At 41.9% G+C, this 19,344-nt stretch overlaps 1 protein-coding gene across 2 annotated transcripts; it reads right to left on the reverse strand.

Annotated features, from left to right (window-relative positions):
- Positions 1 to 1,540: 1,540 nt before the first annotated feature.
- CBLL1 (Cbl proto-oncogene like 1) lies at positions 1,541 to 19,227 on the reverse strand. 2 transcript variants are annotated; one of them, XM_048502154.1, is made up of 7 exons: positions 19,073 to 19,227; positions 10,701 to 10,865; positions 10,341 to 10,566; positions 9,906 to 10,006; positions 9,507 to 9,590; positions 8,441 to 8,514; positions 1,541 to 5,714 (listed from the first exon to the last, which is right to left on the reverse strand). In XM_048502154.1, the coding sequence occupies exons 3-7, from the start codon at positions 10,405 to 10,407 to the stop codon at positions 4,670 to 4,672; spliced, it is 1,371 nt and encodes a 456-aa protein (XP_048358111.1). In that variant the 5' UTR covers positions 10,408 to 10,566; positions 10,701 to 10,865; positions 19,073 to 19,227; the 3' UTR covers positions 1,541 to 4,669. The 2 variants fall into 2 exon arrangements, with proteins under 2 accessions (XP_048358111.1, XP_048358110.1); XM_048502153.1 differs by lacking the exon at positions 10,341 to 10,566 and having other exon boundaries at positions 19,073 to 19,226.
- Between the last annotated feature and the right edge of the window lie 117 nt (positions 19,228 to 19,344).

Here is a 19,344-nt window from a genome sequence, read left to right on the forward strand (position 1 = left end):
CAATTGTGTGTTTCATGAATGAACCTGTTTACAAATGTTGTTTAAAAGCAGTGGTTTCATATGCTGACCCTCAAGACTAAATGATGCAGTCTTCCTGTTCCTTTAGAGAGGAATGTATTTCCCTTAAGTTTAACAGAGTTCGGTAAACTTTTCACAAATTTGCAGACATTCCATTTCAATTCCATATTATAGAAAAATATTTCCAACCACAGTTACTCTTCCAGCTCTTCATCTTAAATTGCTTCTGCCCAGGAACCATTTTTTGTGTAGCTCCAAGAAGACAGAGGCATTCGCAGTGGGAACAGAACATGCTACACAGCAGTTTCCTCCACATGTTCCTTGCCTCACTATCCTGTGGCTGCCATTTCCTTCCTTCTATCATACAGCTTTCATGGGGCTTTTATTTTTTAAAAAATCAGTGATTGCAAAATCACTACACCACTATTACATTATAATGATCTACTGCCATGCTGCATGAAAAAAAAGGACGAGATACCATTTACTTAAAAAAAAAAAATCAAAGCTGGGAATGCAGAGGAGCCAACAGATTGTAATTGTAGATTTTAACATTATAATGCTATAACCTTCCAGTGGCAACCAGAAGGAACTAAGACAAGGAAAATTAAACTGATGGGGCAGGACCTGCCAAGAAGGCACACCTTTCAATCACTGCAACGTGCAAGGGTCCTGCAGTCATACTAGAAACATTGCAGCCAACCAGGCTTAGGAAAGATTGCTTTTAATAAAAAGTAATATTTAAAAACTAAAAAAATAAAAGTCATTGAGCCAGTCACTCTATCAGATTAACCAGCTTCACAGAATTATAAAGGAAGCGTACTATGAATTCTATTGAGGTCTTTAGAGAAAGGGAGTGGGGGGAGAGATGGCCAAGATGATACCCCCATAAATTACCTTTACTTTCAATTTAAAGACTTGCACTTATACTATTGATGCAGTTTTAGACGTCTGCTTTAAAATTAGTACTGTGCAGTAAATACCGCCTTGTATGAGATCAATCCCTTGGTCCATCAAGGTCAGTAGTCTACTCAGACTGGCAGCAGCTTTCCAGGATCTCAGGTTAAAGTCTTTCACTTTACTACCTGATCCATTCCACTGGGGATGCCAGGGATTGAACCTTGAACCTGGGACCTTTTGCATGCAAAGCAGGTGTTCCACCAGTTAGCCATGCCCCTCCTTTTTGAAAGTCACCTGTTCCAAAAGTAGTTCATGGCTTGCTGTTCAAGAAACACAAGTCCAAAGTCCTCTGGCCCCACTATGAGTTGCAGTTCTTTACGTTCCGATTCATATGTGAGTATATATGCTTGCTTACACACATACAGCTTTATCTTTGAAGGCCTCTAAAATACATTTTAATGGATCAGAGGCCTGATCCTCCATTTTAGAAGCGGTGATGCTATTACCATGCAAAACTAGATGTCTAATAGTGCAATACTAACTAGTTACACCCTTCTAAATACATCAAAGTCAAGGGTGTTTACGATGCTATGGTGATTTTCCAAATGAAGCATAGTGCAACAAGTTCAAAGGACAGCAGCACATTTATTTGCTTGAACATCATCAGTCAAAACCGTAAGAATACAACAAACACCCTCGTTCTTAAAACCTACCAGTGATCTGTGTTTTGTAAGTAGAAGAGTACCATATTATTTGTATTAATTGCATGCCGGGGGGAGGGGGGGGATCCATCAAAATCCTATTTAATAACATTTATGGGGAATTGAAATTCCGCTGGCAGACTGAATAATTTTTTTGAGGTTTAAAGAAGTACAAATGCAAATGTTTAACACACAACTATGGGAGATAATGTGTCCAGATGTGGATGCGGATTCTCATCATGATGAACTTGCTGGCTACATCTCTTTGATGCTGAAGAAACTGAGCATTCCAGTCCATGAGTCAGTCTTGACACTGTGCTGCACTAGAGCTGAACCAAGGTTTAGCAAAGCCAAAGAAGCAATTTAAGTATGGGCTGTGCTCCCCGTATCATATAGTAAGTCCTAAATCTCTAATGGAATTGCTAATAGGAAAAGTTACATAGTACTAAATATTTAAGAAAAAGAAAAACTGGCACAGGTCTTCCTAAAGAAACAACACAGATTCCAGTCCTACACCTAATAGATGCAATTTGAGAATGCAATGCACAAACTACTGAAAATGCTACATAAGTGTGTCTTTTCTTTTGCAAACCAATTTATCAGACTTTAGACATAAAGAGAGCTATGGGGTGGATCACGCTTAAAATTTCCACGCACAGAAACACAGCTTGCCCACCTCCAGCCACCCACATCAGTTCCAAAACGCCATTCTTGGAGAATGGGGCCCCCAACTACAGCAAGAAAGCTACGTTTGAGGGATACCAAGGGAGGGAGGAATCAGAGAAGTCTACCCCCTCATATGCACAGATATTTCGACAGGATCCAACGCTCTATCTTAACATCGATTATAATCTTTCTCTGGTGCAGTTCTCCACTCTCTCTCACACACACACCCATCCCATATCTACACAGATGAGATTTAGTTTGTCACCAACATTTACTTTAGTTATTCTGGTTCTCTGTTGGATTTGCTAAGCAACCCCAAGCAACAACGAAGAATAAGAATACTGGACTAGATCAAAAGAAATCACTCTGTTGGTGTTACAGAACTTCTGCTGATGGGAAAGCGTGATTTTTCTCAACTGATTTCCTCTCCTCCAACACTGAACTCTGCTTCACCCTTCCTGCTCTGTTCTTGAGGGTCCCCTGACCTCAATTTCAGAGGCTTAGTGAGCTATAGCAGAAAGGGGAAGGCAGGGGAGCCCTGTCCCACAGTTTCACTAAACAGGTTGGGCTTTGGATCCAACCCTTTAGCTGAACAGGCAACCTTGTTACTCTTAACCAGTTTATGTTCATGGCACTATTTTAAAGCTGTTAAATGTGGGAGATTTGTACCATTGGGGGTGGGTGGGACAGTGTACATCCTGTTGTTATCTGTTCCTGCACTCTTAACTGGAGTTAAGAGATTGCCTCAGTTACATCTGCATTTGTCCTTAGCAAACATTTTAAGGAAGTATGCAAGGTCACAGCTAGCCAGTCCCAAGAGAGATGTGTTTGTGGGGGGCGGGGGTCATTCACAGTATCAGTTGGTCATTTTTCAAGTCAGCAGAACTGCATCCAGATCCCTCACCACGGATATTTATCATGTGAAGGAGTCTGTGAGACACTGTGCTACCCAGCAGCAAACACATTGATCACCACCCATCCATTCCATCTCCCTGAGGATGAATGATACAACTGGTAGCAAGCACTGATTGGCTACAAAAAATGCTTACACGTATAACATGTTACATGTAAAAAGCTTAATGTATGAAGTGGTCTCTAATTCTCAAACCATCTAGTTGCATTGGTAAGTAATATACCACACAGGAAATTCAGACAAAGCCACCTAAATTTTACTATTTAACTAGGGAATGGTGGGGGTGGGGAGTGGCAGGGTGGAATTATTTTCTGCCATCAGAAGAGGGAGGGGACATTTTAATTGATCCCCCCAAAGTGAAGGCCCCCCAATTCAACCCTCATGTTATTCCTGAAGGTCCCTTATCCCCTAGGAGCTTCCTTTTGAAGAACTGAGAGGGTGGAAGGAAATTCCACTCTACTAGCAGAAGTGCCTTTTGTAACTGAAAAACGGATTCAGAATTCAACACACAGAAACTGAGCTCAAATTTCAACATTATCGTAACTTATTTCCAAAGTCACCTCAACATAGAATGATCTGTAAACAGTGAAGCACGTTTTATTTTGTGTATAGGGGAGCACCTTAAATTTGTTATGAACTTAACAGCTTCTGCTATGATGTTATTACTGTAAAATAAACTTCTGTAACCTCCTCTTAAAAATGAAATGCTAAAGGGAAAAAGAAAACTTTTGCATGCCTAGCTGAAGAAGGCTCTGACTTCATATACCCATGTCTTCTGTGAAATTCAAAAAAATGCTTCCTCAGTAACAACATTCATACGACAAGAAAAGGTTCCTTGACCTATTCTTTTTACTAATTCTCTGTAACAGCTCAACAACCAATTATATGAAGTGTTGTCATGCTGGCTGGAGAAATGCAAATACAAAAAATGATTTCTTCTTTCTTTACACTCTACTCTGCCCCTAAACAAGAAGTAGAAATAAATTCCATCCATTGGGGGGGGGGGGGGCCGCAAACATTTTTGGACTGTATCTTAAATTTAATTATACACAGGTTGACAAAAATAAAGAGAAAAAAGGATCACAAGTGAAACTAAGCATCAGATTTAACAAGAAGACTTTAAGAGTGGTACAATAAATGTTGGGTTGTTTGAGAAGTCTCACAAACATTCATAGCTGGGGGTAGATCAACCAGGCTACAGCACAATGTCTGTTAAAATGTAGTTCTTAACTACAGAGCCACTTTTTCTTAACACTACAATATATCAGGCATCAAAGTCCTACAGTCAAGTTTTAAAACTTTTACCTTAAGATTCAAGTCCCCAGAGAGTTTTACAGTCATAAGGTTTTTTCTTCCCCTCAAATAAATTTGAGGGAAGGGGGGAGAAATCCCCAAACAGTCAGGTTCATTTAAAAGCCCCTGTTTAGGATGTTATCCTTCCTATATCATACATTAGTTCAAGTTACTCTTAATATCATTGATAGTATGGCCTGTATCTGGCCTGGTCAGGGTGGTGTGGTCCAGGAAGTGGAGCCTGAGAAGGTGGACCTTGCATTCTTGGTGGAGGTGGAGGTGGCCCTCTTGGAGCAGGCCAAATACCTGGACTCATTCCCCCTGGCTGTGTGAAAGGTGGACTGAGAGTTCCTTGATCTTCACTGAACTGTGGCAAAGCATTAGGGTTGTAGTGATGGGGAGGGGGTGCACTGACATTGACCGGTGGGCCACCATGCTGAGGTGGTGGTGGTCCCGGAGGAGGATGATTCATATATGGTGGCAGTTGGGCAATAATATGTCCAGGGGGAGGAGTTATTGGTGGAGGGGCAGAGGTCATTGGAGGGGGTGGAGCTTGGCTGTAAACCAGATGAGGAGTACCTGCACCCTGGGGGGGATGTTGCATTGGATGGCTTATTGGCGGGGGTGGGGGAGGGGGTGGTGCATAATGTTGCTGTGGCGGCATAATATGATGAGGGTGGGAAACCACAGGTTGACCCTGGTATTCAGGATGATGGTGAGTAGGTGCTGGGGCAGGTGGTGGTGGTTCTCGAGTACCAGAGTTTGAATCATCCTGTATGGGCACAGTGATGAGATTGCTGTGTTTTCTTGTTGAAATACGAAAGGTGTCTTGACTGACTGAGCGAGGGGGAGGTGGAGCCATGGACATCTCTGCTGGGGATGCCCGGATGTCTTCGTGTGGCTGGTTATAATGCTCATGTGGCACGTGCTGAAGTGGTGGAGGTGGCATCATGATGTGCTGCTTTGGTGGAATGTGGCTCAGATGGTGCTTGTCCGAAGGCATTATGAACCGCTCCGGGATCTCAGCAGGAGGCGGAGCAACAGGAGGATGAACAGGCTCTAGAGGAGGACGTGCAACTGGTTTCCCTGCTCTCATGTGACGGTGGTTGATGTGAGCCTGCAAGTCTCTCTGGGATAAGTATGTTCTCTTGCATCCTTGGACAATGCTACACATGAAGAGAGACCCTCGTACACACTGCTCAATTCGCTGTACAGATTCGTTACAGCTAAATTAAGGGAGGGAAAGAAAGAATGTCATTTACAGAATCAATTCCAAATGCTCAAAGTTCGTAAAACAAAGGGATTTAGTTCTAATAGCTCAAAACTAATGGAGATATGAAGACACTGAGAATAATTATCTTGCATTAAAGTCTAAGCAATTTTTAAAGGGTTCACTGTTGATCTTTAACAATTATTCCATTCTAAATCAGAAAAGGCACATAAAGGTAGGAGAGGCAAAAACAGTCAGTATAAGCCTCTGCAGGGTAAAGGCAGAGTTGGGAGTAAGGACCTCCTAGGCAGCAAAGGTCTACATAGGTGAAAGCCCGGAGAGCTAGGGAATGGCTATGCCAGGAGGAAGGAGAATAAACTGCCCCAGCAAGAAGAGGGAAGGGGAGGAGAGACAACTGGCTGAAAAGGGCAGGAAAATAGACAGCTGGAAAAGCCTGGTACATCAGGAGAGCCTGGAAAGGTGGTGTTACCAGCCAGGAGAGCAGAAGTGTACTCTCTAGAGATCTAGTCACCTTAAACCCTAGCTGCATAGCACAGGAACAATGGCCAGAACTCCTGTCATGGAATCCTGGGTAGAAAACTAGGCCTGAGAATAAGGAAGACAGATGAAGAAGTTAAGACTGTCAGTATGTAATCAAGACATTTGAACCTGATTCTCGGATGCTGGGGAAAGAGCAATAAAATACAAGTCAACCTATTCCTCTGGTTTCAGCCTGTTATTAGAGAATCTGAACACTGATCAAATGCCTGGTTGAAGAACCAGCCCCTGGCACTGGAGGCTTCCCAGTGTGATTTGGGAGGAGCTTTGTAGTCAAGATGTGACCTGGCAAAATAGAGAGCAGAAACCTTAATTATGGGAGAATAACAGCCAAACATCAACACTTGGATCCATTTTCCAAACCAAACTGACTGTGGAAATATATCCTAAGAGACTAAGGTGCCACTGTTTCAAAGTTTTCATCACAAAATACAACATAAATAATGACATTCCTTAGACATATTCCTTAGACATCAACAGAGAATTATTCTCAGTGTCTTAGAATTTCATTAATCAATTTAAAGTCAATTGTCTTTAAACTACAGCTGATTTATGTTTTGCTTCCTGTTCTGATTGCACAGCATTGAGCAGAAATATTGAAAATGTGCTAAGATGTCTGTAATCTATATATATAAAAAGCAAACCGTGTATTTGTTAGTGATGGTATAACTCAGTAACTGCTTGGCCTATTCCTCAGAAAATTCCCAGCCACTATAGTCAGCCAGGCAAGAGTGTTTTTAGATGTTCACATACCTGAAATTTCACACATGGCCCAGGTAAAACGCCTTTTTCCTGGCGCTCCATGGTGAAGGACATGCAGCTGCCTGTGTGTAACTGTCACCCTTAGAATGTTCGTGCAGCTTAGAATGTTCGCTCAGATGGCCAGATATGAGCAGTGAAAACAGTACATAGGCAGTAACTCAAGTGTTTCACCTCATACGCACACATACACACGAGGGAGAGAGAAGGGAGGGAGAGGGAGGGAGGGGTGGCATGCAAGGGAAGAGAGGGAGGGAGAGGAAAGGGACGAAGGGGGAGGCATGCAAGGGAAGAGAAGTGAGGGAGGGGAGAGAGTGAGGAGTGACATGCAAGGGAGGGGAGGCAGGGGGCCCAGCATCTTGATATGACCCACCCACCCTTGCGGAGGGAAAGGGAAGGGAGGGAGGGGGAGGGGTGGCATGCAAGGGAAGAGGAGTGAGGGAGGGAAGAGAGTGAGGGGCGACATGCAAGGGACAGAAGGGAGGGGCCAGGCACCCTAGATTCCCTGAATCCTACGGTTACAGTTAAGAAAACCAGGCACGCATTACTCAGGAGTAAGCTCGGTACAGCAACCGTGACATACTTTGAATGGCTGCGTCGCGTCCCTCAGAGGGTTTCCTCAGAAGCGACACCCATTGCCACCAACCAAACTTACTCCCAGGTAAAGGATCTTGACCAGCCAGCCTAGATGTGTGGGAGGGGTGCCTTTCCATCCCCCCCCCCCAAGGAAAGCAGGCACACACATCACTGACATTGCACAGTATCAGACTGCGTGTTTGCATGAGCACGTACTGCTGGCCTCTGCAATTGATTTGCTGCTACTGTTCCTTTCCCATTTCACCACAATAAGCCACAGCAATGAGTGGCCAGGCCCCGCTAGTACAGCTATATGTTTAAAGGGGAAGATGATGTAGAGCTTATTACCAATTCATAAAGTCTGCCAAGATGACCTAATACTGTTCAGTCTGATTATTATGTGTGGTTGTTTGCTCTACTTGGGTACCTGATATAATTGCTGAACCACACAGCCCCTTGGTTAATGCACAGCTGTTTCCAAAACACATTTCCAGCCAATTCTATTTAGTGCCAATTGTGCTGGCACTAAAAGCAACTGCCCTACTCCCAAGCAAACTTCCATTCATAAAGCAAGAGTGGATTCACATGTTAGTCACTTACTGTAAATCCATGCTCCTAGTGGAGGTGCCTTCCTCCAGCAGAAAGAACCTGCTGAAAAAGTCTCTTCTAGTAAGGCTCTTGAGTCTCAAGAAGTTCTGATTACTAGAGAAAAGAGCCTCTGCAAGCAGAACCAATCTGTGGATCCCACTCATAGAATCAATCCATGTGTACTGACTTGCCAGGGAGTAGAGTCTGCATTACCACTCCCTCCCCTCCCACACTGTAACAAGCATACATTAATGAACTTACCCTGGACACATCTTGTCACCTTTCTTTTCATGCAACAGAGCACACTCGTAGCAGAAAACATGCTTGCAAGGTATCTAAAAAAACACCAATAACCATATTCAAAAAACCAGCAGGTACAAATGAACCATATTTCAGACAGGCTGCCATTAAATCTTTTAAAACATTCATACCCAGCATACTTAGACTGTGCTGTCAGCTGTAAAAATCCAAGATGTTTTGCTAAATAGGGATTTCTTCCTTTTCAATTGCTGATGAAGCTGCTGGGCCACAAGTAATTTAAGTTTTTTAATTCTACCTGAAACCGCATCCAAAGCCTGTAAAACTGGAAGGGGTTTTCTTGACAAAACAACCTGAGATTGTAGACCTGTCAATGTTTTACTCCGATTATTCAAAAGTACATTAAAAGTCTGCTGTAATCTGCTTTAACAATAGACTTCAGTTTTTTAAAAAGAACACAAGAGCCCTGCTAAAACAAACACATGGTCCAGCTAGTCTAGCATCCTTTCACACAACAGAGGGCAAGCTAGTCATCCTACAGGGCCAACAAATATGATATAGAGCCGTGGTGGCGAACCTTTGGCACTCGAGATGTTATGGACTACAATTCCCATCAGCCCCTGTCAGCATGGTCAATTGGCCATGCTGGCAGGGGCTGATGGGAATTGTAGTCCATAACATCTGGAGTGCCAAAGGTTCGCCACCACTGATATAGAGGCTCATAATCCATCTTCCCAGTACAGAGGCTCAAAGGTTTACTGAAGCTCTGAATGCAGAGCTTCTCTTAATTCACCATGCGTAACAGCTATCGATGGACCAAGCCTTCTCTCGTCCATCTAACCCCCTTGTAAAACTTTCCATGCTTGTAGCCATCACTATGTCCACTGGCAGTGAAAGAAGCATTTCCTTTAAAAAAAGGGAAAAAACCCTAATGTTTGCTGCTTGGCAACTACACAGCATCCCACTTAATTCAACCGGGTTCCTCCTCCTTGCTTCTACATCATGGATTTGCAATTTATCATTCCTTGTGGCAGAGTAATTGCTAGGTTTCCACCATTACGATACTTACCATGCGTCCATACATCTTGATGGGCAGTCCACACTTGTCACAGAAATGGACGGGGGTATCATCTTTTTCTCCGAGTAAATTTATCTGTCAAAATGTCAATTTTCATTATTTTATCAGTCTGTCAACATGTACTTACCAACTAAAAACCTAGAGATCTACAAAAAGCCTGGTAAAGTGAAACATTTTCTCTTTTGTCTTATTGCTGTCTTGCTAACAGGCCCATTAGTACTCCACATTTAATTAGCGATGACAGAGCACTAGACAGTATCCAGAAGTAGCAATCTGTAGTCTCAAAATCAAGATATGACTCAAATCTCCTATTAAAAACACTACAATTTTGATTTTTATGGTATTTACAACCACATACTTTTCATAAGACATTCAGGCCTATGGTCCCACCTTGAAGTCCCAGAAGAGATGTCCAGGGAACCTTCTTTGATTACCAAATACATCACTACCTTTGCATTCATACTGCTGTTCTTCGTTATAATCAAATTCTTCTGTAGAAAAACAACACAAACCAACAAACAAGAACTTTAGAGAATCAGCTATCAAAGCAAAGGCAAATTTTAAATTCATGAGATGATCAGAATCCTATCATTCGAATAAAAAAAGAATTAACTCAGTAAAAAACAGAGACAAATACAATAAAATACCATTCAATCCTCATAAGCTGAAAACATGACATTCAGAAGCTCTAAGTGTAACAGTTCACTAAAAACCTTCAAACGATTTCCACACCTGTTTTGCTACCAGTAGATCTTTTCTGACTAATAAAATCTAAAAATGTTCTATCAGAGTAGAGCTTGTAACCTTCAAAACACTTCTCCTCACCTTGTCTGAGGAATAGCGTAAGTTCACCTTGAGAATGACTGGGGGCAGGGGAGCTCTTCAGTTCCATTTCTTACAGAGTGATGGACAGGTTGGTTATTGAGATAAAAGTGAAAACAGATCAGTCTAGCTCAGCCCACCTTTGTTGACTTTGATCTGATGACACCATACAAAAACCACAGAAGAGATTTGGACCAGCCACTACCATGTCAAAACTGGATGTCATTATCTTAAAATAAAGAACAAAAAAAGTCCTTTACTAGCTTTTTCTCACTTGCCCTCTTTTATGTTATGACTCAAGCATCAGAAATTGCTTAATCCCTCAGGGGTTACAACATAGCTCTTTATCAAATTACAGTTTACCTTCTTCACCAGCCTTTGATGGGCCCCTATTCATATTCCTGGCAGGACGAGGGGGTGCTGGTTTGGCTTTGGTGGCCTGTTTGGAGATGAGTTTTATAGGAATGCGTCGGCGAACATCAAGACCACCCAAGGAGCCAGAACTATTGGTGCCTTGCAAATCATTGTCTACATAAACAAATATACAAAAAATACCTGTTCATTTCAGTTGTCCAATCATAAGGTCACATTCGACTTCCTTCAAAATTCTGGACAATATTACTAAAAACATGTAACCATACCACATTCAACTATAAATAGGATGATTGAACATTTGAATGCTCCCCTCCATACACATATACCACACATTCCAACAGAAAATAATCAGGACAAGATGAGAGCCAGTATTATGTTAGAATTTCAGACTTGAATTGCAGAGAACTGGGTTAAAATCCCCACTCTGCCATGGAAACTTGCTGAGTGACTTTGAGCCAGTTGAAAACTCTCAACCTAATGAATCTCACAGGGTTGTTGTGAGAATAAAATGGAGGAAAGGAGAGCTATGTAAGTCACTTTGGGTCCCACTGGGGAGAAAGGTAAAATATAAATTATGTGAATAGAAGCTAGGCTTTAATTTTTTTTACATATATCTAGTTCTTTGTGTGCAGGGGGACTTTTTAATATGAGAGAAAGATTCAATCAAGTAACCTTCCATCTTCACCCTGAATAGCCTTGATGACAATTTTTGAAACATTATTGTATGAGATCATTTAAGAGATTTAGTTGAAATTGAGACCTTATATGATTTTATGTTTACTTTAGATATAAACTGCCATAAAGAAACATTACGTATAACAATTCTTTTACCAATTTAGAGGTAACATATATAATGATAAAGAACTAGAAGTGATAGCAGTCAACAAATTCTCACTCGTAAAGTTCCTTTTCTAATTATTCCAGGAATAAGTAATATTATGCAGGAATATAAATAGTACGTTGGCTTTCTTTTCTTTTCACCCTTCTTTTTTTTGTTTCTATAGATTGGGGAACATTCAACAAGATTTGACATGTCCTCTATGCATTTAAAGTTTAAGATGTATATGCTATAAACTGGTTATGCTTATTCATATGATGTAACAATCATCAATGTTCAACTTCCTTCTTTTCTCTCTTTCTTTTGATTTTTCTTGTGGAAAGTTTTGATATTTGTACTATTTTTAAAAGTTTAAATAAAATATATAAAAATATTATTGTAAGAGGTTTCTATACACAGTGTACAAGTTGAACATATACTGTTTTTTAAGGATGGGAAAGCATGCAGTCAGCTGACTAGCGCAGAGAATAGAAGGAAAAAATGCAGTCATGTTTTAATAGAGAACTTGCCTCTTTCGGACTATCTGAACTACTGTAGTTTCATTTGGAGCTCAATTTTGTCATCACAATTTTATCTTCACAACAACCCTGTGAGGTAGATTATGACAGGTCCAAGGTCATTCAGTGAAGTTTCACAGCTAAGGGGTTTGAGCCATAGCTGTTGCAGTCAATGTCTGATGCTCTTTGTGTAAAATCATAGTTTCTGTGTTCCCTCACTTCCTTTCCTCAAATTCACATATTCACAGTCATTGGTTTCCTTCTTTCATTACCATCACTACATTCTCTAGCAGTCAATCTAGCCCTTCCTACCAGGTGACTTTTCCATTACTGAAATTTCCACAGTAAGCTCTCTGAGGCAGCAGCCAGTCTTTTTTTTTTTTGTCACACTGCTCTGTAAAAAAAAATTATAGAGTGGCCAATTATGCACATTGAGGCTCCCTCCATTTCAAAGAGAACTGGCTGCGGAGTCTTTGTTTTGGGGCATGTTCAGTAGACATTATTACCCACTGCCCTGTTTGCAGCTGGGCAGGCATTACCCATCAGTTGGCTTTCCACCTGTGTCTGGGGGGGGGGGGGTTAATGTTTCATGGGTTCTCTATCATGCATGCGTGCCTCAATTTTAAATATAATTTTTAATATTTAAATTCCCTTAATATATCGATATAAAAAAGTGAACTGTTAAAGAAAAGTCTTAAATTCGTACACTTTGCCCAAACACTAATATCTTTTAGGGTGGGTGGGTAATGGAAGTGTGCAAACTGTAAAACAAGCAAAAGGACAACGTGAATTGCTGTTTGCTAAGCAACTCAAGTTCACATTGGACAATCTCCCAATGTGCTGTAAACCCAAATGTCAAGATTAACTGGATAATCCCAGTGTGGTCTGGAATAACTGACTGCTTGTATATACATCTACAAGGCTGCAGACATCCCAGTCTGTTGATCAAACGCACGGGCAAATTGGGTGTTTGGGCTGATCAACTAATCTTATTATTTTTACATTTTTAATTGTTATTATTGATTTATTGATATTATTATTTGATTTTTTTTTAATCTAAAGCTCTAAAAATATGCGGGAGCAGGGAAGCCACGGGCAATAGAAATGATACATCAGGACAAGAAGCAGGAAGGAATCAACAACAGGGAGGAGGGTGAAGGGAAAGTGTGCAAAGCAACACGAGGGGGTGAGACTAAGCGGTCTGGCCAAGGGCAGAGGTGTTCACTGGCAAATATGCCCCACTCTGGCAGCAAAAAAAATTAAATTCACGCTACAAATGGTTTCGCTTGTCAAGGAGAGAGTGGAAAGTGAAAGCGGGACTAGAGGAAATACATCTGTATACGAAATCTTGCCACAATGGACATTCGCCTCCGCCATAAGGCAAACATCTTGTGCACAATCAGCCAGTATGACTTACAGAAGTTGAGGCAATGCCTTCAACTTCAACATCCAACTTCAGAAAGTTCCCTTGCCTAAAGAATTCTGAGTAGGTCAGGGGAGATACAAACCTTTTTTCACTGGCGCAAAAGGAAGTGGGGATCATGGAACCTGCATGGATGAAAGCCATGATGAATGGGAGATTAAGTGAGGAAAACTGGGCAAGATTAAGATAAAAGCTGTCTGGGTGCAACCTCAAGGGATGTCTAATATTCCCTTCCTTACGCCAGAAAGATATAACTTTATTTTTAAATGGCAGTCCACATTTTCCATAAGAATCTCTTCAGAGGCAATCGGAAGCTACCCTTCAACTCTGGTAGACAAAGAATATGTTGGAGCTGTTAATACAATTCAAACCAATCAAATCTGATGCATGGCCTATAGAGAACAACTAACACAAGCAACTGTAACCAGTCCATTCTTTCTGTGTGTGACCTAGCCACAGCTCATTTAAGGTGTCCCTGTAGGGCAGGGGTCCCTAGACTTTTTAAACAGGGGGCCAGTTCACTGTCCCTCAGACTGTTGGAGGGCCGGACTAAAAAAAAATATGAACAAATTCCTATGCACAAATGATTGTAAAATGTTTGATTTCACCTTTCAGCCTTTCTGTCATGGTCTATTTTTAGAACAGTGACCAAAGTATGTCAAGTACAGGGTGGGCTCCAAATATTGTTGGGGAGGCTGTGGAATACCTTCCCCTGTAAAAAAAAGCAGAACTTTCCCAATGAAGCATTCCATCTAACCCAGGATCAGGTATCTTCCTGGGTTCTTTCCTCCCTAGCAGCCAGCGAGCGATTCTCCAGCCTGGCTGATGCCAATGGGAGCGAGGCGGAACAGAAAGCCTGAGAGCAACACATGGAGTAGCCGAGAGGGAAGAGCAGAGCAGGAGTTACCACGTGTAAGGTTTCCAACTCTGGGTCAGAAAATTCATGGAGATTTGGGGGTGCCATCATGTAATTGCAATAAACAGCTGTTGGGGCCGGTTCCTCCTCTCCCTCGAGCCCCCCCCTGCACATGAATGGAGCCATCACCGCCATGCCTGGCGGGCCGGATAAATGCCTTCAGGGGGCCACATTTGGCCCCCGGGCCATAGTTTGGGGACCCCTGCTGTAGGGTTTTCAAAACAAGAAATGTTCAGAGGTGATTTGCGGTTGCCTGCTTCTGTGTCACACCCTTGGGGTGATAAATGAGGAATGTGTATTCTACCAGAACAAAGAAATTAGATGAAAGGGTGTAGAGATTGGCCAGGGCAGAACAAGATAAGACCGGCTGAGACCAGTTGAACTGAGGAACTAGGCTAAAGGGCAAGGCTTGCATCAGATTGTACATATTGAGCCTGCTTAATGAGCTAATGCATATTAACTTTTACACCCCAGCTTGAATGATGAACATACAGGAAGATTATAGGAGGGGCAACATATCAAGGAGTGACACGTAAATAGGCAGACTGGAAAGTTGTGACTCTAAGTACCCTTAATCAATGGGGAAACAGAGAGGGTGTGGCAAATTTGGCAGAAGGGAATAAATATGTGTGGATATTTCGGTGGAGTCTACTCAGGGTGTTCCCCCCCTTTTTTTTTTTTGCAAATAAAGCTACTTAAAACTTTCTTCTGTTGGCTTGATATTTGGTAAAGAAATATCAGGCACCACATTGGCATTTCTTGAAGGTTGCCGATTCAAGTACTCACCAGAGCTGACCCTGCTTGGCTTCTGAGATCCAATAAAATCAGCTAGCCCAGGGCTATCAAGGTCAGGGCAATGCACACCTATCTGTAGGAAACCAGTTAAGTCCTGATGCTACTATACCTGAAACTCTGATTTGGATCCAGATTAAACTGGCAATTTCCTTCCTGTTGCATAACTCTGATGTCATTTCTCAAAGTCCCCTATCCCCCAGGAGATCACTGCACTGAGAGAAGAAAGGCAGGGAAATTGCATTCCAAATTCTATTCCATGAAAAATTTAGCCTGGATCCAAACCCAGAAATATTTAAATATGTTGATAGAACTCATTCTTCTCAAAGCAGCAGTGGCGTAATGGTTAAGAGCAGGTGCACTCTAATCTGGAGGAACCGGGTTTGACTCCCTGCTCTGCCTCTTGACCTATGGAGGCTAATTTGGGGAATTCAGATTAGCCTGTGCACTCCAACACACGCCTTGGGCTAGTCACAGTTCTTCTGAGCTCTCTCAGCCCCACCTACCTCACAGGGTGTGAGGGGGAAGGGAAAGGAGTTTGTAAGCCCCTTTGAGTCTCCTACAGGAGAGAAAGGGGGGATATAAATCCAATTACTGTTATTATTCTTTGTTCTTCTTCTTTTGAGCCCAGAACAACTAGATTTGTATTGGTTCCTTCAGAAAACTGAATTAGGAAAGTGAAGTACAAAGAAAAGTCCAAGCTGATATTCCAGGACCATAGGGTGTACCTCTCAAGTACTTTCCAACCCTGCACAAAAATGAATGCAGCTCATAAAGCATGACTAGCATTGGAAATTCTATATAATATCCAACAATGTTGCTCCTGCCTGTACATAATGTTCTCTGGTAATTTTGGCAAATAGCATTGATCTTAGAGAAAGGTCAAGTGAGTGTGGTTGTTCTTTAATTCACAGAATAACATTTTTAAGAAATTAATGGAAACCTTAGGATGAATTATGATAATGGTAATGAACTGTCAGAGAAATTATCTTCCAGTGAAATCCAGTAACAGAAACTATTGTAGGATTGTAGGTTCTTGAATGAATATTTACTGCACTAATATCCTTCATTTCTCAAGCAGTATATATGGTTCTCCTCTCCTCCATTTTATCCTCACAACAACCCTGTGAGGTAGGTTAGACTGAGATCGACCAGAATGCTTCCATGGCAGAGTGGGCACTTTAACCTGGATCTCCTTCATACCAGTTCAACACTATAACCACTAAATCACACTGGTTTTTTAGAAAGAGAAATTCATGTTTCTTACAATGAATGCATTTCTCTGTATAATGCGCAACTGTTTTTCAACTGCAGAAAACTGAACAGGTGTTACTGGTGTATTAACAATGTTCCAGTGTTATTGCCACAAATGGGAAAAGCAACATGCATTTCAAACTGGGGCTAATCTGTGATTTAACTCAAGGCAAACAAGACTAAAAGGTCACCTGTTTTATTACAATGCAAACATGCAATCCTAGCAATCAGTTGAATTTCTGCCTGAACTTTTCTTAGGATTCAGCTGCTTGAAAACTGTAGCTAATTTGCACATTTTTACAATATGAACATAAGTCCCAAGTTTTTTTGCATGAACACTGCTGAAGAATTGCTTATGTGGCATGCCTAGTCCTGTTTGTTTAACACTAAATGTCAGAAAACATTATTTCTAAGATTCTAATCAAAATTATCTGAAAACCCATACTGAGGTTTCTCTTTTAGGTAACTAATGTTTTGGTGTTTCATATTCTACTGGTCTCAATCAAATATTTATGTAACCAAGCAGGTTTACTCAAAAGTAATCCCCCCTTAAATTCAGTAGTAATTACAATACTGCCAGCCTGCTTACAATTGCATCTAAAATGTATGTTGTCTCTCTCATTTCTGAAGATTATATCTTAGTTGTTTATTTTACACATGACGCTTTCAGCACTCAAATCTACATTAGCAGTTTCAGGACAGGGTGCGAGGGATCTGTCAAAACATGACTGCTCATCCCAGTGCTAAAATAGTAATCAACTGCAATGAACACAGATACATGTTTTAATGCACCTTCTTTATATCCAGTGGCTCAAAAATTAAGTATTTTAGGTTAAAATGATGTTATTTACCTCATTTATATCCTGCCTTTCTTCACAACAGTGCCCCAAAGCTGCTTACATCCTCCTCCTTCCTCTGTTTCACTCACTACACACCTACACTGCATGTCTAATTCTGTACAATTCCCAAATGCATGAACTTCTGTATCCCCTTTAGATGGCACAAGACTGGTCAGGAACTGCTAGCTAACAGAAGCTGGACAGATCAAATTCTTTAATATGGAAGCTTGTGAAGGAATAAGGAACAAAGACTGATCAGAGAGAAAGGCTGGATAACTTTCAGTCATGGATATTTGCATGTCACTAACATTGAATTCACAAGTAACAAGAAAGTCTTTAACTTTTCAAGAAATACCAAGTTGCAAATGTAACTACTGAAGGTTTCAAGAGTGGGTAAACAGCACAAAATTCAAGCATTTATTCCTTAAAAGATTAGCTCATTTTCAGTGCTTATGCTACAAACTGTACGTGTGATGTTGTTTCAGATTCTGGAAATAATTTATTTGTTATAAAGCATCTAACAAAGAAGTGTACAGAAAAGTACAAATCAAAGGATGAGACCTGCCCACAGGCTTACAGTCTTGTACCATGCAATACAGCTGTAAACTATTCCTCTTATCTTTACCAATCTGTGGAGAAATCCAGTCAGCCATGTTTGATTCTTTAAAGGGATTTTACACAAATTTGTAGTCACAAACCGGGGGCGGGGGGGAATTGATCAATTTGCAGACTCTACAGTTTACACTAGAACAGGGGCAGGCAATCTCTTTTGGTCAGAATGTTAAACACCTGTCTACACAAATTCTACCTGTGCAGATGTTGCTTTGCTAGCAAACAAAAGGGCAGTAGAAAAATGAGGTTGTTGTTAACCAGATTCATTGGGAAATAACTAAAACCCAGTGGTTTTGCTAATGTGTCAGAAACTCACTTCATATTAAAAAGCCTGTGATGAGCTGTTCAGCATGAATGTCTGCTCCTGCTCTAGAATCTTATATTGTGGTCAAACACATACACAAAACCTAAACAGAGATCATTTCAGTGTTCTCTGCACTTACTTGTCTGATCAAAAAGCATTCAGGGAATATGACACATCAGAGGAAATTCTCAGTCCCTATGTTCCCCATTACAATTACCAAGTCTTCACCAGTGATCCCCCAGTAAGACATACAAAGAGAACACTGAGCTTGATGAAGCAGAAATGAACACAATGCTGAATAGATCTAGTCACAAGGGTCGAAAGGAAATGTCAAGGGAAAAAAAAACCCACTGAAACAGTCCTCAAGATATCAGCCCTTTGAAAGGGTCATGGCACCATGGAAGCCAACCCACTGGGGGTGTCCAGTTTTCATCTCCTTTTACTGCACCCTTCCCACCAGGATTTCAGGTTTGTGTACCTGCCTCTCTCCCCATTTTATCCTCACCACAATCCTATGAGGTAGGCTACACTGAGAGAATAGCCAGATTATTAGTAACCAACACAGTTTGCGAGGGGATCTAAAACCAGTTCCTAGCCTGACACTCTAACCACTACACAATACTGCTGCGAAAAATAGCGAGCGTGAAAAGCAAGCGCAAGGCCACTTCCCAGCGCCTCCACTCTAGTCTGCGCGCGCGAGAGGGTAGGCCGCAGGTTCCCCAACAGCCTCCCGGCCCATCACCACAAGGCCGCGGCGCTCCCAGACCGGCGTCGGTCTCCCCTCCCAACATCGCGGCCGCAGGAGAGAAGGGAGGAAAGGGGCGAGGAGAGCGACGGCGCGGGCGCCAGGCTGAAAATGAATCTCCCCACCCGCCCCTCGCTCACCATTGTGGTCCATGATTCGGCGCAGGGCATTCTGGGACAGGAACACGACACGACGGGATGAGCGGGGGCCGGAACCGCTAGCTTCAGAGTGGGATGGGGCGTGAGGGGAAGAAGTTCTACACACGCGCCTTGGCGGTGGAGGAGGAGATGGGTTGGGGACCATAGGATGTATGTGAGATGTACAGACACATAAGCGCACCCTATCGGACCACATTTCTAGTAATTCACAACGGCGCTAGCGTTTTGAGGAGTAAATAGCCTACATTTCCCAG

This window comes from Sphaerodactylus townsendi, linkage group LG06 (assembly GCF_021028975.2).
Source record: "Sphaerodactylus townsendi isolate TG3544 linkage group LG06, MPM_Stown_v2.3, whole genome shotgun sequence".
Taxonomy (NCBI): domain Eukaryota; kingdom Metazoa; phylum Chordata; class Lepidosauria; order Squamata; family Sphaerodactylidae; genus Sphaerodactylus; species Sphaerodactylus townsendi.